Here is a 24,275-nt window from a genome sequence, read left to right as displayed (position 1 = left end):
GTGGCAAGGACAAGTCAATTCTGTCCAACACCTGTCTACTCTAACTTATTTGACCAGCTCAGTTCAGCGTCACTGTGTCCGACACAAAACACTGAGCAGGACGAGATCAGCAGCAGCACGAACAAACAGCAACAAAGAATGAATACTCATACTGTGCACCATCGACACGACAAGCAGACTTCTGAGACAAAACTACTGACAAAGAGTTCAACTCAAAGGATAATAATGATAGCTGAGCATTAAAATATTCTAAAATATAAAAGAAATAGCTTTTAAAGCTGTTATATTGTGGACAATCATTCAGTAAATCAGTCCCCATTTCAGTCCCCAAAAAATTAGGGATGAGACTAGTCGATAATTTTGATAAATTGATATAAGCTGCCAAATTAGCTGATTAAACGCTGGTTGGTTTAAACTCAAATAGTTGCCCTGGACAGACTTGACTTAATAAAAGTGCTTCACAAATTAGCAAGAACTAGCTTGTGCAGTGGAGGAGAGAACACACCTTTATGTTACCTTGAGTACAGTTACCTGCTGAGTACATTTTTTTCTGCTTTATTATGTAACCAAAATAAAAATCAAATAAAGATACATCAACTTGGGCTCTCACGCTCTCTCTCGTTGTATGCCTAGTTACATAATTCTCCTTTACACGTCAACAATATTTCACTAAATTCCCATCCCTACAAAAAAATGACTATTTTTTTGTGTCGTGCAGCACGTTCCCTGGTCTGCCTTTCCACAGCCTGTACCGGTGCAGGCCCAGCCGTGGCCAACGTGTGCCCAGATGAGATAACTCGGTGCAGGCGGGAGGGTGGGGGTGGGGGGGCACCAGGGAGGGCTGCCTCCTATGGAAAAAAGAGAACTTGGAGCTTGGCCAAGTCTTTCTTCCTCACCGCCTCCCGACTCACTCCTTCTGTCATGTAGCGGGCCTTATGAAACAAGTCAATACAGAGAAGGAAGCGCAAGCAAACAAACAAATGAGTTGGAGTGTGTGTGTGTGTGTGTGTGCGCATAGAAGCACAGAAATAGAAGAATACACATGTGTGTGTGGGGGGAAGAATTATCATGAAGAAAAGACGTGCAGTGACTTTCTTCATCAAAACCTTGGCAGACGATCAGAGGAGGGGAAGCTATTGTTGGAAGACACCCTCCCTTTCCCTGTGCACACAGGCAGTTGAATAGACACAGTCAAACACACACCCTCAAACACACACAAACTCAAAAGTACACAATCTTCTACCTTCCTCCATCCACCCCCACACTCCTGCTTTCAAACTTCAGCAGAGAGCTGCGTGCCACTGTCACATCTTCTTTCCAAAGTCACAATTAAAGATGCTGAATGTGTGTATGTGTGAGTGCGTATGAGACTGTACAAGTGTGTTTGTGTGTATGTTTGTATATGCGTGTGTTAGAGGGTGAGGTGGCTGCTTCGGAGAAATTTTGATTGGCAAACTTTATCTGGGGGCCCCGAGGGACCGCGCAGCCACTGTAAACGATTTATCGGAAAAATGCATCCCAGAATTCAACCTGGGGGGCTCTTGCCCCGGGGCGATTATTGAATGACCTCTGAGAGCGTGACTCCTGCTAACCTTCCCGCCCGCCAACAAATTAACTTCCCTCAGCAGTGAAGAGGTCGACCCGTTCAGCAGCCATATTTACACAGTGGGGTTCAGATACAGTGTCAGATCCAAAATAGAGAAAGAGTCTCTGAAGGGAGGAGGGCACCTTCATTAGGAAGAGAGGACTATGATGGTGTGGAGGGTTTGTAAATTATTTTCTATTTAGAATCAAGTTATGCAATGCAAAGCAATGTAAAGTAAAACTCTAGTTACTCCTAAGAATAAGAAATATTTATCCTGTTTAGCCTGTTTTGTTTCTATATATTTCCTGAGAAAGACAATATATCACTTTTATATATGTGCTTGTTCCTATACAAGGTTGTGGGGTTTGGGAGTGCAGCCTGTCCCCGGATGCACCTGTTCATTCTTTAAGAAAGCATTATTAAAGGCTAGTTTAAGTAGTTTCACAGTTTCTTTTACAGAGATTCATACATTTCACAACAGCTTATAGTGCTGTAGTGACTTATGTGTGAAATAGTGCTCAACACTTCTAGCGCTTTGTGCAAAAATTGCTAGCCTGAAAGGATCAGGCCATTAATCAATCAGTCGATAAACAGAAAATTACTCACCAACAATTTTGATAATTGATTTAGTTACCAAACATTTGCTTTAAGCTTCTCAAATGTAAGGATTTTCTGCTTTTCTCTATTCTACTGTATGTCATTGCAAATTAAATATCTTTGGGTTTTGAACTGATGGTTAGACAAAGCAAACAAACAATCTTAAGACGTCACCTTACTATAGGATATGGGAACTTGTTATGGGCAGTTTTCTGGCATATTATAGACTAAACAATGAATCAGTTAATTGAAAACTAATCAACAGATAAATTAAAAAAGGAAATAATTGTTAGTTGCAGCTCTAATGTTGAGTTTTGGTTTCTATTTCACAAATATTCCAACTCCCATATTGTTTGCTATCAGTCAGTTTGTAAGAGTGCAGTCATGCATTCTTCAAATGGTATTTCTTATTTTACCTACCTAGTCTGAATCTCAAGGCTGCTAGTGGTCCCCCATGAAAGGCTAACATCAGGATATCTGTCCCATCTGGGCCTCCTTCCAGGCCTGTCCCCCACTGCAGTCCCTCCAGGCCTTCACAGCAGCGCACGTGCTGAGCTAGTCTTAGTGTGGCAGCTGAAGCTACTTCTTCTGCTACCAGTGCCATGCTTACAGGTGCCAAGCCCACATCAAAGCACATCAGTTCCCCCTGCCCTCCTCCTACCATGACCACAGCCCCAGCAGGGTGCCAGGCCAGAAGGGTGGGTGACACAGGGCAGGAGGCCAGGAGAGAGACCCCCCGTCGCTGGTCATACAGAACCAGGGAGGAGTCACTTAAGCCCAGGAGAAGTGTGGTCTCAGAGGGGTGACGTGAGCAGGAGACGGGAAGGGATGGTAGCGGGATGCGGGTAACAGACAGGTGGTGCAGGCGCTCTCGTGCACATTCGTACACACAGGTGTCAGCCCAGGACCCCTCTCTGAATCCTTGGGGTCCTGCAGGTAGCTCTACTGTTAGCAGCTGGTAGGGCTGGAGCAGGCTGAAGCGGCAGTCCAGGGGATTGCCTTCTGTCCGGACAGAGCTAAGGACCTTTCAGAGGGAGTAAATGTAGAGAAGAGAGAACAATGTGAGTGTTCAACTGATGCACACTTGAACATCTGATCCAACAATGCACAGTAACATATCCTGTATAAACTGTTTTTTCTTCTCTGTAGGACAGGAGGACAATAACTGCTAACATTTGTTCTGGCACACTCACACCAAAGATGTTTCAAGCAATGCATTTTAACTCTGGAGCATTTACTCATTTAGTTTTAAAAACATCCTCTGACTGAGTTTAAAATCATGTTGACTGCGCCACTAATTGCAGGCTGAAGTTAGAGGCTGTAAAATTTGCTAATCTGAATCTGAGAAGTTATATATTCCCATAGCTAAGAGGCACTTCTTAGCCATGCCATCCACGGTGCCCAGAGGATGAATCCACAATGAGGGTGATATTTGTGTTTTTAAGTGAAATATCTCGACAAATATTGGATGGATGGCCATGAATAATCATCATAATTTTAATTTGTTGAATACTTTGGTTTATGACTAAATAAGCCCAGACATTCGCATCTGCCTCAGCTGTACTTTGTGTTTAGTGTTAATTATCAAATGTTAACATGCGAACACGCAAAACTAACATGGTAAATATGGTAAACAGTATAACCTGCATCAGCATGTTAGCATTACCATTGTGAGCATGTTTGCATGCTAACATTACGTGCTCACAGAGGCTGCAAGGACTCTTGATTTGAGGGCTGATGTCTTCTTTCAGTATTTTGGTTAGAATCTTTACAATCAATAAGCATAAAATAGACCTATAGCACTGTTAAACTATCCAGGAGATTCCCAAGGTTACTGTAAACTTTCAATTGTGAATTTACAGTGGGGAAAAATATTTCACACCTCACTACAAGTCTACCAAGCTCAGAGGGAGTCCATGGACAGAACAGGATTTGTTTTGACGGTTCTATATCTTCTGTTTTTATTTCTGCCTGTATCTGTCTTTGGACCTGGAGTGACCAAATATCCCTGTCGATACTGGAGTGGTTAGAGGCAGGATTCAGCCAGTATCCCCTCACTAGTTAAGCATCACTAAACATTGTATAAGCAACACAACTGGAACTTGATCTAGTAATTTTGTTGTGGTTTTAACATGTTCTTCTATTTAGGAATTCGAAGATGCTGACTTGTGCCAGTACTGTTACTGAACTAACCTGTTTTTAAATAAAAATAAGGATAAGGAAGGATAGAGCGAGAGAGAACATGTGAGAAAAAGACAGAGACAGAGAAATGAGTCATACCATGGCAGCAGCCCCAAACCCCCTGGAGATGGAAGAAATGGAGCCTTCTACTTTGCTCATAAACACACGGCTGTCAATCAAGACAGCTAATGATAAGAGCTCCATTTTAACTCAAGGTCAACAACATCTTCTCCCTGAGCATGCCACGGCTTGGCACCCAGCACCCAGTGATAAACAACCCTCTCTGTTTACCTGTGCGAGGAGCCAAGAGCTCAGCACTAGACATGGTGAATGACAAAAAACAAGCCCTTTTCAATATTAAGAGGATGATACATGAAGAAAGCTTGGAATTATCTGACCAGTGGTCAAATCCAAAATTTTGATTATTCGCTCCTGAACCACAACCAGTTGGTAGGAGTGGGCACAATGGCCCTGCTAAGCAAGCAAGCATTGACACTGACAGAGATAGGCCGTATCACGGGTGGCACTGTCGATAAAACACCCACAAGGAATCAGGAACAGTAGGTGGATGACAGGTGACAGCAGCCTGTACTAAACAGCAGTCCAATAGTTCCACAGTCACTAACACAGCTTTTTAGGAGGGATTTCACCTTACCAAAGCCTCTATCAGAGCCCTGCATTGACCGTGGCAGCTTTGGCTAAATGAGCCCATTTCTTTTCGCCGTGCAGACAGAAAGAGGGATCTGCTGCCTGCCTGCCTTCCTTTCCTTTCACAAAGCTGCCCGGCCCAGTTTTTTGGCAGGCATTGCCAAAAAGGGACTTAGAGGGAGGAAGAGAGGAGTTTTTTTGCCTGCCCATGGTCTACAGCAGGAGAGAAGCAGATGACTGTCCTCCTGAAAGCTTTTTTTCCCCCTCTCCATAATCCCTCAGAGCTAGCTCCTGCTGCTCCCCAGGGGGTGGGTGCTATGTGTGTGTGTGTGTGTGTGTGCGTGAGTGTGCGTGTTTATTTGAGGCAGCAGGCAAGAGGGGCTCAATCCATGTAAGGGGTGGGGTATCCTTGGGAGGGTGCGGTTCTCTGGATAGCTACATTTCTGCAGGGACAAAGTAACACATGCATTAAATAAACTTGCACACAAATGCATAGCAGGCGAGGGTCCATCGAGTCCATCCCACAGAATGCTGTCACAGGAATCCCAAGCCCTGCTTCAATTCCACAAACCCTGACCCCCCCAACCACATCTCATCCTCTCAGCTTTTTATCCCATGCCCGGCTTGCTAGTGCCCGCTGTGCCAGCATGCCACCGTGGCACCATCAGGGATGAGGTGCAGCTGATTCAGCTCTGCCTCCCCTGATAGGTGACCCTTCAAGGAAAGGAGAAGGGGGAGAGGGTCAGCTACAGCTCAGAGGCAACGAGTAAATACCGCATGGCCTGGTTCAACCTGCAACGGCCAATATTTCAAAGAGTTCAATACCAATTTGTTTTTGGTCTTGTTTTTATTTTGACACATACACAAAACCAAGTATGATGTGCACACATAAGACCCATATCCACAACTGCAGTTCAATTCACTGCTAAATCATGCCACGGTCTTGACCACAATTGGGTATTTACTCAATCTTACAGTAACAATTGGATAAAGTTAATGATATTTGGGTTATTTTCACACCAGCACTACAATCAATAAAAGCATTTCCTTGATGGACAGCTCCATGCAGAAAGTAATGGGTTTCCAAGGATTTATCATTTCCTCGATGTTTGAAGATACAGTATATTATACAGCTGATTTATTGCTAGACTGACATTTTATCAATGTATAAGAAACTCCTTAATCATTAAATCATTTTTCATAAACATGAGTATTAAATGTAGAGAGTCTAGTAGTCATGGTGTGGCCTCACTACACTGGCTTCAAAGACATTTTAGGGTTCAGTTCATAATCCTTTCAATCATATTTTAAGGCCTTCAGATTTAGATATTCATATATTTATACTGAATATTCAGCACCTAAAATTCAGCTACATGATTTGTGTCCTGAGTTTTCCAAGTGGCCTGAGCTCAACTGGTTCTGGACTCTGAATGTCTAGTAGCAGTGCCTTTTGAGTGTTTCACAAAAGTGCAGTGTATAAATCTCAATACTGCTATAGTAGAACACACAGAAAACGCACAGCAAAAACTGCATATTCTCACACTCAGTCACACATTTACAGACACAACATTTATTACAGTCAGCACAGCAGCACTTTGACTCTGGGTCATTTTTAAGGCCATGCTGTGCGTCCTTTTATATTCCATGTGGACTGAGCAAATGCAAGCAAAAGGCCCCTGAAGGCAACACAGCTGATTAGGAGATTAGAGCATGGCACTCAAGACTTTCAGGGTTATGGGGTTTGAATCTTTCAAAACATCAACTCTTACGCAAACACTCATGCTACCGTAAGCATGACGAGACATGTATATGTCATCATTCAGACATGATGACATATACATTTATCTGCAGCTTATTAATGTATGTAATATAATATACTATACTATACTAATATATAATTAACTCTCATACCCAATTGTTTAGCTAACCAGACATCATCTGAAGATAGATCAGTCTAAAACTAATGCTCAATCGGCTGTGTACATTTTTGGCTGAACTAACCCTGGACATTAAGGACAGTTTTCTGGGCTTTGATCTTAAAACACAGACTGTTCAGTACATCTCAACAATTTGTACCCTTGTTTTGCAAACTGCTACATGAATAAAGTCTAATAAAAATACATTTTGGAACTCAAAACAACAGCCACACTTTAAAAAGTGTAGAGAAAGGACTTCTGAAATACAGTATGCATGTGTCATTTTAATATATTTATAAAAGCACAGCTTTGTTTGCCTGTGAACTCCAGAGTATATTGTGGCATGTGAACGTGCTGTATTCCCTGGTTCTGAGAGCATAAAATAGAAAAATGATGAATAAGGTCAAGAGAGGGAGTAAGCAAGTGAGTGAAAGGATGTGCAAGAGAGACTGAAAGAGGGGGATACAGACAGAAAGAAATATGCACAAAGGATGATGAGAAAGAGTGGGAATGGAAGTGAGTAAGTGACAGAGAGCAGAGGAAGATGAGGGGAAGAGAGAGAGAGAGAGAGAGAGAGAGAGAGAGAGACCTCTAGTAAGTAGCTTTCTCCTGGTTATTGGTTTCAGTGACTGGTCAAAACTATTCTTCTCCATTCTTCTTGTCTCTCTCTTGCCAGCACCCTTTTTTCCCCTCCATGGCGTGAAAGATAAAGCGGACGGGCCCAACTGTGTGGCTGGCCCTTGTTCACAGCAGTGGCCTTTTGAAGCCAATTTTCCAGCTCACGGAGCAGAGAAAGACAGGGAGAGACGGGTAGAGAGAGAGACGGAGGGACTCGGAGGAGAGTCGAGGGATGAAGGGATGATGGGTGTTGGGGGGGGCTGGGAAGTTTTAGGTGTGTGAATTAGGGTTAGTGTTGAGGTACTGATGTGAGAAAATGCACAGGCACAGTGGGATTACCAACCAAAATATTCCTCACACCTTAACTGTCATAATTGGTACCACTGAGCATAATTGTAGTACGGAGGGAACATTATTCACTAGACCCGAAACTGTAGCAGCAGTGCTTCCTGTGTGATTTTTACAAAGCAGTGGAGCTTGGGTGTAATTCTGCACTTTGAATTCCCCACACGACCCTTTCATGGTCCAAATTATGATTGCTGTGCATTGCTGAAAATGTGCTTTCTACTGTACATGCTTTAATGCACATTAAGACTGCAGCTTTTTTATGTTTTAGAGGCAGAATTTGCTATTTTACACTGTTAATTTAGATTCTAATACACTCTGAATCTTAATCATTGTGGAGTAGATGAAGTACAGATTGAATTATTTAATTTCTATGCAATGATATATTCTTTCTATACAAATTATTTTGTTGTCAATTATTGTCAATAACAATTAAAAGACAACAGAAGTCACATAAATGCAGATCAAACAACTGCAGAGAAACTGTTTGGTGACAGATAACAGGATAGTCATACACTTAAAAAAAAAAAAAAGTATGTTCACAAACAGACACACATACAACCAAAAATAATCAAATATGACTAAAAAAAGCAAGAAAACATTCATCTGGTGTTTTCATTAAGATTATTAAATTCCAGGAAATGGTTAGTGTGTGTGTCCGTGTGTGTGTTTGTGGGGGGGTTAAGGGAGGGAAGCATGAAGGAAGGATAATTAAAAATGTTAACTGGCTGCATAAAAACATACTATGTATGTGTTTTTCTCTCCTTCCCAGCCTCCCCCCGCGTGCCGTGGCTCCACTTATCAGCATGAGGAGGGGGGGGCATACGAATTAAGACCACATAGGGAAAGAAATCAGACTTTTTTAAATGCCGAGAGACTGGCTAGAAAATTGGCTTAGTGCGGCAGATAACGAACTGAACAAAAGGAACATATATATGAGCTTGAAGTGATTGAAGTAGCTGGCGTCTCCCGATGTGTGCCCGGCGTTTGATTCCCGCCACGGCTCTTACATAAACTGCTCGCTTAATTTCACACCGCGCATCTGAAAAATGACAACAAACGCTTTCATTAGAGCGCGATGCCGCAGCCCCACGAAGAGACTTTAATGTTCTTGAAGCGTGGAGGAAGGAAGGAGGAGAAGGAGGAGAGGAGGACGGGGGGGTTGACGGAGACAGACAGAATAAACTAGGTGAAGGAGTGTGATAAATGTGGAGAGTGTTCCAAAAACAAGAAGCGGAAAAAGCAGCAAACAACATCTGCTTTGCTTATTTCAATATTCAAGTTCCCCCCTAGCTCCCATCCCTGCCTCATTCTCTCCTGCATGATTTTGTTTTCCTAGCATGCAATTGGTAACGCTCATCTTTCCTCCCTCTCGCAGACTTTCTCCCTTCTCTCTCTGGTGTGGTGAATATTTTGCATATGCTTTCAGAGGTACGCGGTATGAGGAGTAGAGTTAAGCCCGGTTTGGTAATTTGTGATCTTTCATCTGCTTTCGGCAGAGGTCCAATCCTACGTTGACATAGAATCGGGTCACGGGTAGGGTTTTGCCAGAGGCCATGAGGATGTGCATCTAAGAATGTGTGTGTGAGTGTGTGTAGGCGTTTTCCTTCACGCTGTACCACAGCTTAGCTCTTCTGCTTATTTCATATGGTGATGCATGGAGGTGCAACACAGAGGTGCCACCCTTGAGGTGACTAACACACCATCCCCAATCCCATCCACGACAACACAGGTCTCCACTCAAAACAGCAGCTTTGTTGCATTTTTCACTGTGTGTCCTCACTCTGTGTGTGTGCATGTGTACGTGTGAGTACCTGAGTGTGTGTACAAAATATAAAAATAAATAGCTGGAGTTACGATTTGTGTACTGGCTTTAAGGCTTCAAACAGCACTGAAAGGTATTAAAAAGCCTTTAAAGTTAAGAATTTTTGTCATGGGCAATTTTATGCTTTGTTCTGTCTCATTTCTTTAATTATTTTGTTCACTGTATTTAATCATTTTTAGATTTAGTTAGATTTAACTGAGCTTGTTCTCTCTACGGTCTTGTGAGACATGCTTCTAATGAGAGCTGATGTAAAAAAAAAAGCTTGATTTAATTCGAAAGAGCCAGTAAGCAGGATTTTCAGTGTCTCATACAAAAAGACAAAACAACCCCCCCACGGCCTTCACATTATCAACTGCTTAAGGTGGCAGAAAGTGCAACAAGCACGTGAATGGTGTTCTTAAGTATACATCACTTCAACTGCCCTTTTTTTGTTGGATATGTCCAAAAATGTTCCACAATGCAAGCATTGTTTTTACATTTATGTCCATTACATGCAACCGTAAACTGCATCGGCGACTTGTGTACATTCTTTAAATTCCTAAATTAGCCGAAATGAATAAGAAATTTGGAAGAAAAGGCTCTGCTTCCTGTTTGGAACACAGGATTTTCCTTCAGCGAACAAGACTGTGTGTGAAAGTGATGGGTCAAAGGTCACAACATGGCAAGTCAAGACATCATCATATTTCATCGATCCCTAGTTAATTCTACATTCAACCATCAATCTGGTTTCTGTCACTTATCCAGGTCTGTGTTGCTGTGGCAGCAGGCTTAACAGCCATGTCCTGATCGGGCCTGGTGGGATATGTAAATCTTACAGCGTGTTCTGGGTCTGCCCTGGGGTCTCCTTGCAGGTGTAAGTGCCCGAAATATGTCCATAAGAGGTGTCTAAGATGATCAGATGACTCTGAATGTGAAGAAGCAATGGTTCTAGATCGAGCTCCTTCTGAATGTCCGAGCTCCTACTGCTTTAAATATGTCGACTGCTAAATTGAGAGCTTTACCTTCAGCCTCAGCTTCCTCTAAACTATGACAGCTTGGTACAACACCTACATCACTGCTAACACACCACCAATCCACCTGGTGATTTCACACTCCATCTTACATTGAACAATACCTGAATTCCTTCATTTTGGGCAGCAACTCGCTCCCAAACGAAGGAAGGTAAGGAAGCAATCCACCATTTTCCATAAATTGGTGGATTGCTGGTGGTAATCCTGAAGTCACCAAACAGGACAACTTTCACTCCTAGTCTGTGGCTAGAGAATCACAAGTAGAATGTGTGACAAGTCAACACTCACCAAGAACATACTCGAGTTATTGCCAGGAATATCGACACAAGTCTCGCTCCAGTTGTACAAGATCCCGACAGCTCATTGCAACGACACCCCGCCGTCTGATATTGCCACTGCAACCCCACAAGTCTCCACAGGGTTTTTTGAGAATGAAGAATTATATTTATTTTACATGGACAATAATGACCCCTGGGATATGATAACAAAAGTCCTGATCGTATTGTTGAAGTTGGTGAAGGATAAAAGATGGGTGTAGTCAATAGAGATGAACTGTATTCCAAGTGTTATATATGACGTATGTTTATGTTTATTTATACTTTATGTATTTAATTTGATCAGATATGAAGATACTGAAGTTGAGCTTGTTTGTTTTATATGTGGGTAAATGTGTGTTGTTGTAGGTTTTGTTTCTGTTTTGTTGCTGTGAGAAGTGCATATGATGTAGATTGTATATATTGAGAAATCAAAATTGTTCTTGCATGAATAGCCTTTACTCTCAAATGAAGTAGCAACGTTATAGTGACTAATGTCCTGGTGATTGATTGGTGTCATTCACCAACTGATTTGTTGTGTTTTGCTACACTTTCATGACAGGTGTTGTAATGGCTTTTACTGTGGTGCTTAAGATGAATTTTTAGTGTGTGACTGCCCTGTCAAAAGAAACAAACACATGTCGGACTTTTCTGATATGCAAGATAGAGTGCATGTGAGTGTGTGTGTGTACCTTGAGGCCTTCGGTTGGTGAGCAGCTGAGTAGGACCAGGTTGTTCCTTTGTGTGTTTGTGGGAGTCCAGGGCCACAGCTCCTCACCGGGTTCGTCCAGGTTCCACCAGCACAGGGCCACATCCTGGAGACAGTTGAGACCCACATATCTGTGGAGCCTACGAGCCCGCCCACTCACGTCCACACACACCACCTTGACATGGAAAAAACACACACACACACACACACACACACACACACACACACAGTATGCACTGATGATGTCAAAATGGGCAGTATAGTGAGAAGACAGAAAAACAGACAGTATCAACACTGGCAGACCCACAGAGTTAAAACATGTCTTATGAAGAAGGGGAAGTTACCAGAGTATCTTAGTGATTCACCCATTTCGATTCACCTGCCTGGCCTGTGTTAACACCTGAGGGCTCTGAAACTTCCACATCTGTAGCTCCAAATATCACTCTCCTGTCCTTCGCCCATCCTGTTTTTGTTGATGTCTTAGGTTGTTTTTTTATCTTCCATTATTAATGTGTGTGTGTGTTTTGTTCTGTCGGGCTTCTTGTTTTAGTGATGTGCATATTTTTGGGAAGGTCTGCCACGCTCTACGGGCCACAACAAAGAGACGCACAGTAATGAGCTCTCGTGGCGCTTGGGGGGGGGGGGGCACACACACTCATGCAGAAACACACACACACACACATACATGAATGCATGCATTTATGCACACAAATACACATGTACATACATGTAAAGGCACTGGTGTAGAAAGCATATATAAACACATACTTTTATAGACACACAAAGTGTAGATACACACACCATTAAACAAACAGTGTTCTATCCAGAAGCACTTTTAAAGCAGGTGAAATTGCAGGTCTTACACTGTGACCCTGCCTTTTATGTACACCACAGCTCATTCCTTCTTCACACACACACACACAATCACACTCTGCCTTTTGTACACTCTATATCTCCGGTCACACTCACTAACACAATGAACCAGCTACCAGAGTCGATGGCTAACACTCAGACATTAGCGCGCGCACACACACACACACACACACACACACACACACACACACACACACACACACACACACACACACACACACACACACACACGTCCATGACCTCTGTCAGTGCAGAGTAGTGGCTAGGACTTGACAGAAAGGCAGGTTGTAAAAGCAGGAATACAGGAATGTCTCTTTAGAAATGTATAATAAACATAAATACGTATAAAAGCACGGACACATGCAGAAATCGACAAGCTGTAATGTGTGAGTAGAGCAGATTTGAGGTTCAGTGGTCCATGACTGCCCTTCTTGCCCCCTTGGGGGGATATTTGCTTTGGACAAAAAATACAGAGACAAATTAAAATGATGGAAGTACATCTGATGATAAAGGGAACAAAGAGTTGCCCCAAACAGCTGAACGGGAGATCACTAACCGATTAGAAATGGAAAAGAAGAAAAAAAAAAAAATCAGAAAATCACTGGGGTTAATAACACACTCTATCTCTACCCCCCACATGCCCCCTCCATCCCTCCATCCCTCCATCCCTACCCATCTCTTCCCTCTTCTAGTCTTTTTTTTTTTCTGCTGGCGTTTGCTGGTCAGCAATAATCAAAAACCACTTTCTGTGTGCCGGATTAGTTTAGCCCCCCCTCAACGCCCCCCCACTCTCCCTTCTCCAGCTTAGCCCACTGGACCAGGTCGATGTGTATGTGGTTGTGCATGGGTGTGTTTGTTGTGGGGGATGGGTAGTTGGGCGTGCATGTGTATGTTGCAGGTTGCATGTACATGCATTGACAGAGGTGTGGGGTGTACAATATGGGGTGGTGGTAGTGGTGGGGGGTGTCTTATCAGGACTCTGCTTCTGGAGACAGACGCAAGGCAGGAACGATTGCTTTTATACACACCAACATGCACGCGCACACACACACACCCACACACACCTTAACAAAAGGGCCTGGCAGTAATGTGATAATGCCAGGGTTAGCGGTTAGCCAGCTAGTGAAGGAGGACACAGTGTAGTTTTGTTTTGGGGGAGGGAAGACCGGGACAGCACATAATCAGACCTGTTACAAACACCTACAAAAACACCTCCAGATCAGACTGCCTCGCAATGCACACCTTTATGAGAGATTAATGGACAGAAACGGTAAAGGTGTAGAGAGTTAGAGGCGACCTGGGCACTTTTAAATCAGAGGGCTGTATTCCCATGGTGATTACATTGAAACTATTCAGACAAACTTTACAGATTGTATTAGGCCAAATGGATAGGTATCAAAAATCCAACTAGCCAACTAGGTTAATTACTGAACTGACCAGTAACATCCTCGCTGATTTCAAGCAGTTTTTGTAGTTGTTCCCAAGATTACTAGCGAATAAGATAAATGTTAAATAAGAGATGTATCTGAAGTCCTCATTTGAATGTATGTACAAGTAATGCTAGTTTATATAACAGCCAATATTCTGAGTAGACTTTCCAACCTACTCTGGGTTGCAGGTCAATAATGTAGCAAAGATCCAACAAATGTCTCTGCCTGCTAAACCTTGATTCAAACAGACTGGGTTTCAAAGGTTTAGTACGTTTGGGATTTTGTAGATATTTTTATTGAAGGCAACCATAGCGTCTTTTATAGCAAAAAGTGTTTTTATAAAAGGCAATTCCAGTGTGTGACTGAATTGTACTCTTTATTTTTTGTTTCCAGCTTTCACTGGATCTCAATCAGAAAAAGTACCTGATTAAACTTGAAACAGATACAAGAGAAACGTTTTGGAAATGTTGACCATCAGGTAGGATGAAGAAAGGAGATGGACAGTGATATGAGATGACATGTTAATACCTTTCTTTTTTGTCTCTGCTTTGTCTTGGTCTATTTCTATGTTTCTTTCTCTTACAAACACCAACCTAAATGCACACACACACTCAAGCACACACATATTACTCATGCACACTCCATCAATGCCTTCTACTGTACCTTGATTTCAGAGGGTGAGAGTTTGTCTGTTCGCCTGCCAGTCTCTGGGGAGTCCTGGTTCTTTTGGTTGAGGTAGACTGCAGCCACTTGGCTCTGCTCCAGGAAGGACAGCAGAAACAGCCTATCGCTCAGCACCGCTGGGAATGACATCACCACACTTGATTCAAAACAAAAAACTGTATATTGTTGAGGTGACACTTACTGTAAAGAGTTCACTGTCTCCTTACACGGTCATAAATTGTGACAAAATTATCCACACATACACTGATTACTACACATTTGGGTTTCTATCTGTCTGACATTTTTTTTTTTATATAAAACATGATGTCTTGAATTAGGTATACTACTACTAGATACTTGGAAATAGAAATTAGGATACATGGAAAAATGTGACTGAAATTAGTTATTAATCAAGAACAATAACTATTCACATGTTTTCTGATGCATTGTTTTATTCTGAGAGGCTTTTAACTTCCTGGAGCACAGGAACACAGGAGCTCCATCAAAAGGGGAGACATAACACACCAAGTAGCCAGACACTTTTCGTAGGCCAAACATTCACCGCTTTATTGGTATTGAAAAGGCCAATTTGGGACCCAGAGGGGGTGACACTTTCTGAGGAAACTTTAGAGACTTTCTGAATTTACAATCTCAGAAGCTTGCATTCAAGGGAAATGAATGAAGATTTTAGAGAGTTATAGTTGCTTTTACAGTTATTTATCAAAGGTTTTGTAGTTTTCCACTGCATTACAGAAGCAGTTTTAAATAATCACCCCGGTTTTAAATTATGTCCTCATGCAGCATCCTTTGGGGGCTGGCCATCTATGTGTCTAGCTCTCATTGGATAACTGATAGAGATTCAGCCTTCTTGTAGAGTAAATATATAGGCGGTGTTTTAAAGGCCCCTGTACGGAAACACGTCGGTGAAATAAAGATTCTTCCAGTTAGTCAGCTACTGTCGCAAAGATGTTTATTTCATTTAGCGTCCATTAACATCCACACAGTTGATGGAAACAATTAATATTCACTTAATGGTTTGACAGGAGCATAGTGGAAGAAATGTGTTGCCAATTTGAAGTCTTACGCCCTTACATCCTCTGCTGCATTAAGTCCTGTAGTTTCTGAGTCTATATTTTGCTGGGAAACCACATCAACAAACTATTTCCTCAGACATTTCTGCACTTGACAGTTAAATTCTGATTCTGATAATGTTTTCTTCTATGTTTTCACTTTCATTATACTGCAGTACCATGTATCATTGTCCCTGTTATAATGTATAATTGAGGTCCGATTAGTTTGGAGGGGGATGACAGAAGTTTCAGTCTTTTTGCGTCTGCCTCCCATTTTCTCTTCTTCTCTTACTTCTATTTTCCCCACTTTCCCCACCTTTCATCTAATTTTCTCTCCACCTTCCCGCATCCTCTCCTCTCCTTTCCACTGCCTCCTGTATTCTTTATATCTCTTTCCTCCCCTGTTCTCTTCTCTCTTCGCCTGTCAGTGTACTGCAGGCTCTAAGGCCTTTTTGTGGTAGAAGAACACACTTGATCCTGTTCAACTCTTCAGGAGCTGCATGGAAACGCTGATTAGCAATTAAGCCCCCCTCTCCTTCAAATTAATCTGTTTATGAAACCAATTAAATGGAAAGGGGGTTGTTACACATGTCTCTCAGATATCCTGCTTTGAGTTGAACGAGTAAGGCTGCACCCCGAGATTTAGAAATCTAATCGCCAATTAACCATGGCATGTGTGTATTTATAAACGTGCGGGTACTGGTATGATTACACTTCAAATCATCTTGTTGTGTGAAAATTTCAAATTAATATGCAAATATTTACGAGGGAAGTGAAACATCGCTTGAAAATACAGAAAAACTAGCATCTTAAATCAGGTCAATTGAGTCAGTCTGTCCCTCTGTTGAAGTTGGATTATAACCATTTGTAATGAAAACTGGTTCAAGGCTTAAACCATTACAAAATACAGCCATTAACGATGCCTTGGCTTTCAGAAACAACGTTTAATGCAATAGTAAGCGTCTTTGTAATAGATTACAAACGAATCAAGTTAAATGCAGTTTAGTATTGATCTCTATGGGTGTCTATAAACGGGATTAGGTTTAATCCCATTCATTCCCAAATGAAGGAGGGGATATGAAACCAGGCTGTGGCCCAATCTGGGACCAGGTGGCTGATTTGGCATTAAGGGCCAGACCTTCATGACCCACCCCAATACACTCCCCAGACACACACACACACACACACATACATAGCGTATACATGTATACATTCATACTTAGCCTCTAGACACATACACACATGCACAGATACAGTAGCTACATATACATTCATACATGCAAGCCTGCAACCACGCTTTATGCATTCTCAGTTACACACACCAACACACACACATGCATTCACACTCACAAGCATAAAACAAACCAACCACACGTTAAAACATGCACAGTCTCCTTCACATAAATACACACACACACACACACACACAAAGTCCTCTAAATCCATTTAATGCCATCTCCTCAGCAGCATGTTGACATAAGAGGCCAATGGGCTTAACCAAAGCACATTTAAACATGGGTAAATGAAACCAGCTATGAAAAATCACTTAAAGATGCTTAATCGTGGAGCATATGTGCAGCTTGGCCCAGCCATCGGCCAAAGGAAGCCAGTAATACTTTGATGGTGTAAAATATGTGTAATCTACTGCTCTGTATGATGCAATCAGAGCTCATGGTAGAAAAAGGAAGGTGACTGGCATTGAAGATGCAAAGTTTAAGAGAGGACAGTAAGCCTGCTTTGTCACATCGTGAAACAAAAAAAGACCTGGCAGTCGTTGGTTGTTGTCTCAGAGAGGCAAATATACATATACCAGGCCTCACATTCAGTTAAATCCATGCAAATCAAAAAGGGGATTTTCTTCAGCATTCAAATACTGAGAACCTTTTTGTTTTAGAAAGTTGTCACATTCTCTGTCATGAACCGAATAGTCGATTGAAAGAAAATTCATCTGTAACTATTTCAGTCATTTTTCAAGCAAAAATAAAAATATTTGCTGGTTTCAGCTTCTCAAATATGAGGATTTATAAAATGATAATAAATTAAATATTTTTTTTAGTTTTGAACTGTTGGTCAGATAAAACAAGCAATTTAAGGACATCACTTTAGGCTCTGTAAAGTTGTGATGTGCATTTGCTTTTTGACATTTCTTAGACTTAATGATTAATTGAGAAAATAATTGACAGATTAATCAATAATAAAAATAATCTATATATCTATATAATATATTTGACCTATTAAAAATGTATCTGACATTGCAGTGATTGAATATACAAATGTATACAGACACTTCTACTTAGCATATGTCACAGCACCACACACACACTCACATCAGACACAACTTGGTTGTAATTTTAAACTGTTTCAGTAATTGTACATTGTAAATGTGTTCGACGGTGTGATCTGGTCTGGCTCTCTACTCTAATTGTCTCAGGCTAATTTAACAAGTGACAGATGTGAGAACAGCCTCTAACCTACTACACCCCCCTCCACCCCGACAATCCCCGGAACCCACCCTCTCACAACCATTACTCTAATAATTAGTGCCTCTGAGGCTTTGAATGGAGCGCAGCGGGAGGTGAGTGGGTGTATGTGTACCTGGGTGTGTGGGTGTGTATGTGTGTGCCTCAGTTTGTGCCATTGTGTACGTGGGCGTGTGCATGTGTGTTCCAGTCTCTGTGTGCCTGTAAATGTGATTGGACATACAGTAAGTGCTTGTTGGTCTATATAAAAAAAAGTCTGTGCCTCTGTAATTACATATGTACGCATGTGAGAATGAGTGTGTGTATGCCTGTTTGTGTGTATGTGTGTGTGCACTACGGGGGCTTTATCAGGTGTCTGGAGACCCCGAACGGAAGCAGGGAGGGCGGTGTTATGAACAAATAATTGATACAGAAAGAAAGAAATAATTAGCAGATTTGGGCCGGTGTCCACGGCCCCTTATTCTCTCCTGCCAGGTCCGCAGAGCGAGGGAGCACAGTGTGAGCGGGGCGGTACTCCCTGGAGGAACGCGCGATGGAGGAAAAACACTGATGGATGCTCTTAAGGGAAGGCCCCTGGACACACACAGCACAAAAGGATTTGCCCGCAATTAGCTAGCAGAGTCGCCTCGCTCACCTGTGGCACCTGTTATGTGTGTGAGGTGGCACGTGTGTGAGAGAGTGTTTGCGTGACAAAGTGGCGAGGAGAGTGGGGAGTGTGTGTGTGTGGTAGATGTCAAGCTGCATGTGTGGTGAGCAGGTGTAAGCACACAGTCGGTGCTGACAGTGTGAGACAAAGTGCGTGGTAGATGGTTTTGTGGTTATAAAATACTGAACATTTGAATGCAAATGTGTTTGTGTGTTTGTGTGTGTGTGTGTGTGTGGCTGTGGGCCGAGATAGGCAGCCCGGCCATGTGGTGGAAACAATGATGTTTGTGTCCTTAAATCTGCTTAAACCACAGTGAACCTGTGGAATATTTAAGTCACATAAAAACCATAATTTCATTCAGTGAATGCAAAAATCACAACAATACAGGAGAAAACATTCTTTACTGCAATAATAGGCGTGATGGTTATGCAACAGCTCTAATTAGCATCAGCAGCACCGAAGTAACCAAAACCACAGTCAAAAATGTCTGAAGGCTTTAATGCACTGGGCACCAATGCTGGATTAAAGAGTGAAAAACATTTTATTATAAAAAATAAACATGTGTAGTGTATATTGCATTCCAAAGGCAAAAAAACAAGCTCCCTAAAGCTTAATGTTAAATAAACACTGACGGTCAATAGGTCCTGGACCAACCAGAGTGATTTAGAGTGGAACTTGGTCAATGGTATTTACATTTTGTGTGTGTGCGCATGTGTGTGTCTCTGTAACTAACCATCAGTCACGGTGTTGGCTGGTAGTCGGCTTACTAATGTGCGGTCAACATACACTTGTTCCAGCTGAAGTCCATTTAGGGTCAGAGTCACCAGTACTCCACTGCTCAGCATCACCTGTAAGGTACAACACATGCACAGACACAAACACACACACACACGAAACAAAAATCTCACCCTACAGTTAACACAGATTACAGCTGACAGAGATTCAGTAGTAAAAGCTCAAACCTGGAAAGAAAGAAAAACCATATCAAACTATTGAGACGGTCACTTTAACAGAAATGAAATGAAACTGTATGAGAGTTTATCAAGTTGGCATCTTCCATTGAACTTGAATTAAGCAAATTAACTCCTCAATGAGGGTTAACAGTCAACTCTGACAAATTTCTTCAAAGTCAAAATTTGTCAAAGCTATAAGTTCCCAGTGCTTCAAACTGCATTCAGAAACACAAAATGGCATCTGTGGATTCATATGACACCGTGATCTGACGGATGAGCAGAAAGTGGTTACTTTTTCATTTTGTAATTTCACTATTTCACTAATAATAAAATAAAAAAAAAACTGACAACTTGATTTTGATACAAAAACAAAGTTTAATATAAAAAAAAAAATTATCAGGGTTCTCAGACTGGGCATGCTCTGGGATAAGACATAAGACAAATTTATACATTTCAATTATTATACACATCCAAAAAGGAAGGCTTGTTTTTACCTGGGCAAGCAACGTGAGATTTAGCCTTAAGGAATCAAAACTGTCACTTTTTAATTATGATGACATTGTTGAGATATTAGTTTGAAATGACCTGGTAACTGGTATTACAGTCCAGTGAAGCTCTTTATCTGAGGCCTGGTCTGGGTGGACCATGGGAGGTTCGTTCAGCTTCTGCCTCTATCTGAACCTGAAAAGGAGGTGTGTGTGTGTGTGTGTGTGCGTGCGTGTGCGTGTGTGTGTGTGTGTGCAGTAGGTGGTGGACTGAGGAGCGCGTGTACCTGGCAGCAATGCTTGTTCCTCCATCTGGTGTGAACGCAGGTGTTGGTCTGCAACAGTTCCTGAATGAGCATGAAAGATAAACAGAGAGAGAAAGGCAGAGAGAAAAATAGAACAAACAGAGGTGAACTGGGGTCCAAGCAACCAATGGAACTAGTAACCACAGGAACACAGACCTGATGCTGTTCTGACGCTGAGAACAACATAGAATTGGGTTAAACAGGTAGTTTAAATGTGTCATTTTTGACAACAGAATGAAAATGTATATATAACATGTTCTGTGGCGACTGCTTGCCTCTATGAAAGTTGTGAAACAGTTAACTTTGGTGTAACAAATCAGTAAGTTTCCATCTTTTTCTAATGCGAGTGCTGCTCATACTTGCATTAATTGGTGGTACACAGTACCGGACACTTGCCACCACAGGTGGCCACTGCAGCAGTTCCTGCTCACGGAGGGGTGGGAGAGAGTTGAAAGAGGATGCAGGTAAGGACTGCTTGTGTGCATGTCAGTGTGTGTGTCTTTGTGTGTGTGTGTGTGTGTGTGTGTGTCCTGCCACATTCCAAACCCAGCTGGGGTGATTGGATGGGAGGAGAGAGGGACGGAGAAGGAGGAGGAGGGTGGGGTGTGGAGGTGAGCTGGGGTGTTTCTAGTTTCAGACAATGGTTACGGGTGAGAGGAAGGAGGTGGATGAGTGGGGAGTGTGTGTGCGTGTGTGTGTGTGTGTGTGTGTAACAGCCACAGACAGGTTCAAGCAAACAAAGCTAGGTCTGTACTGCCACAAGTACAGAGGGGGAGAGGAAGAGAAGGAGGAGGAAGAGAAAGAGGGAGAGAAGGAGGGAGGAAGAGAAGGGATGAGGGGGCAGCCTGCAGCCCCCTGATCCCCTCAAATATCCCCCTCGATGACAGAGCTCGGCCGAAAGAGAGGTGATGAGAGAGGAGAGGGAGAGAGGAGAACAAATGGGAACGACAGGGAGAGGGAGAAAAGAGAGAGAATGCCCCTATTTGTTAATCAATCGGCCGTTTCGGAAAGGGAAAACTCCGAAAATCCCCAGAGGGAGGAAGAAGACGGGGGGAGGCCAGGAAGGGTGGTGGTGGAAGGTTTAACAGAGGAGGCGGGTACCTCCAACTCCTTCAGCAAATCGCGTAGCTTCTCTGGTCGGCGGTTCCTGGGGGTCCACGAATGACCTCGAGCTACGGGAGGAAAAACACAAGAAGAATCTAAAGATCATGTGAGAAAGGAGAAATTTTTTCCTTTTAAAAAAGGCCCTCATGGGAATTCAGAAGAATGTGGCACCAAAAACCGGAAAGGGTAAAAGGGTTGAAATTTATATCTGGGTTGAGATCTAAGTATGAAAAGGGGTGACATGAGGAATAAAGGGTGGTGACAAGACGGTCAGGTGGAATAAAGAGATGCAGGTACATGACGCAGGCGCTCCTAAATGCAATGTTAAATCTATTCTTGAGTGTGAGTAATAGTCACACTCATGAACTTAAGCTCCATTTTGACCACAGGGACAAATCCTGATTCCCAATTAGTGCTGAAACGATTTGCTGACAAATCAATTAGTCGATTAACAGAACATTTTTTGACAACTATTTTGATAACTGATAGTTCAAGTCATTTATCAAAAAGGCCAAACATCCAACTTCCCAAATGTGATGATTTGCTGGTTTTCTCTGTTTTCATATTGATGTAAATTGATTACTTTTTGGTTTTGGACTGTTAATCGGACAAAACAAGCAACTTGAAGATGTCACCTTGAGCACTGGAAAATTGCAATTACTGTTTTTTCACTAATTTCTGCCACTTTATAGACAAAAAAATTAATTGAAAGATAATCAACAGGTTAATCATTTATAAAATATTGCAGAACTAGTATCGGTTCTATTTTACATATTCATATTCTTCCACTGTTAGAGAAATGAGAAGCTACAGTGAAACAACTTCAATTCTGAAGAGTGTCTAAAAGTATTTATTTATTTAATGCTTATTTTTTATAGGTACAAGTATATAGCATGAATCAATGCTACATAGCAGTTTTATAGGCTAGACTAGTTTGCAATGCCTGTCCCTAGACGGGCACCTTAAGGTTCCCCATAGATGCACCCTGTGTCACTGAGCCAGAAACCCTAAGAGGAACCAACAATCCACTAAGGAACCTGGTTATTTAGGCATTTATGGATGAATTTAATATTAGCACATTTAATGAAATGACAAATCTAATTTGGTAAGTATATGGCAGTGATGATCCTCCCGATGAGTTTGTGAACATCTGACACCAGCATTGCTTACTCTTAGTAACAGCAGCTATGTCACTCATTTACTTTTATGTTTAAAGCCCATTACTACTTATTAGTAAACCATTACTTACTTTGTAGAAACTACACTGATGTAGTTACAAGTTTTATATTTCTGACTACCATATCCCCAAAGCAGCAAAAGTCTGAAGTCTGCTGCTTACAGATTGATGTAGCTGCACTTAAAGGAGTGAAAATATTCTACTGAAAGCAAAATGTCCCTTCAAAACACACACACTGGTCCTTAAGGAGAAGCAAATATTTAATCGTGAGGACTTTTGGCGCTCTTGAGTTATCTCCCAAATGCAACCTCACAGTTAGCCGCGCATATCTCAACACGTACCACACCAAGGCCCCTTCATTTTAATTTCCCAGCCCTCCCTTTCCCCCTCCTTCTCTAGTGGTTAAACAGAGGGAGGAAAGGATATGGGGGAAAAAACCCAGCTAATTGAATTTGTGCATCTGCTTCTGCCCACGCACATACATGAAGTTCAGTGGGATAAAAAATAGGAAAGGAAGGACTGCTGTTTTCAATATGGAGCAATCACTCGCCTATCTGTTTATTTTACAGTCTCCCTTTTCATCCTTACTGAAACGAACCATTAGGGAGTGGGATTCTCTATTAAGAATGAGTGGGAAGAGGAGGTAAACAGATGCATGCAAATGAGGGTGTGGAGGGTGGGGGGGTCACGGGAGAGAGAAGGGAGGGGAGGGCAGGGGGATGAGTGTTCGTCTCCTGATAAGGGTGTTTGTATTCCACTACTGGGTGAAAAGCAGAGTGAGTGAAGGGAAGAGAGGGAGGGAGAGAGAGAACAGAGGAAGTAGGACAGTTGACTGACTAGGACAGCGATTTCTGGAAGATGGTCATCCACTGGTAAGATGATTAGGGCCCACAAACAAACACACACACACACAGGTGGACATGAAGTACAATTGTTTCAATCACTCTTTGAGTTTCTCTGTTGGGAACTTACCCTCACAGAAATGGAGTTTCTCATTGTAGTAGTGATGCTCCAGGGGATTGGCTAGAAAAAAATCAAAAGGCCACTTGAAGGGTTTGATTTGGAATATATACAGAATATGAAAATAGCATGGTGTACAGGATAAATGATTCTAGTCTATCTATATGATGTGGATAATGAGGAACAGAAAACTAAGCTGGAGCTCAAAACAACCCCCCTTAGTTCCAAGAGACCTTGTTGGCAAAGTGTAACCCGTAACCGTGCCTCATGGCCCCGTCACTGTGAGCAAGAAAGTGGCCAGTCTGGTGGCCGGCCTCTTTGGCAGGCAGGAACACCTCCAGGATTAGTAGTATTAATCAGATAAGGGGGTGAGGGGCCAGA

The 24,275-nt window shown here is 42.2% G+C and overlaps 1 protein-coding gene across 8 annotated transcripts in view; it reads right to left on the bottom strand.

Moving 5' to 3' along the window:
- LOC122884160 (WD repeat containing planar cell polarity effector) overlaps window positions 1-24,275 on the bottom strand; it is a 97,135-nt gene that overhangs the window by 28,664 nt on the left and 44,196 nt on the right. For all 8 annotated transcript variants that reach the window (XR_006379830.1, XM_044213616.1, XM_044213612.1 and 5 more), the window contains 7 exons: window positions 23,907-23,957; window positions 21,755-21,825; window positions 20,636-20,695; window positions 19,644-19,758; window positions 14,715-14,851; window positions 11,732-11,923; window positions 2,603-3,206 (listed from right to left, as the gene is read on the bottom strand). Coding sequence is in view for 7 of the 8 variants with exons in the window: in XM_044213616.1 (XP_044069551.1) it covers window positions 2,603-3,206; window positions 11,732-11,923; window positions 14,715-14,851; window positions 19,644-19,758; window positions 20,636-20,695; window positions 21,755-21,825; window positions 23,907-23,957 (1,230 nt within the window). In the remaining variant the exon portion in view is untranslated. The remainder of the gene's footprint in view (window positions 1-2,602; window positions 3,207-11,731; window positions 11,924-14,714; window positions 14,852-19,643; window positions 19,759-20,635; window positions 20,696-21,754; window positions 21,826-23,906; window positions 23,958-24,275) is intronic.

The sequence above is a fragment of the Siniperca chuatsi genome, linkage group LG11, assembly GCF_020085105.1.
Source record: "Siniperca chuatsi isolate FFG_IHB_CAS linkage group LG11, ASM2008510v1, whole genome shotgun sequence".
NCBI classification, from domain to species: domain Eukaryota; kingdom Metazoa; phylum Chordata; class Actinopteri; order Centrarchiformes; family Sinipercidae; genus Siniperca; species Siniperca chuatsi.
The sequence above is the reverse complement of the archived record's forward strand: the minus strand, read 5'-3'. Positions and strand labels throughout refer to the sequence as shown.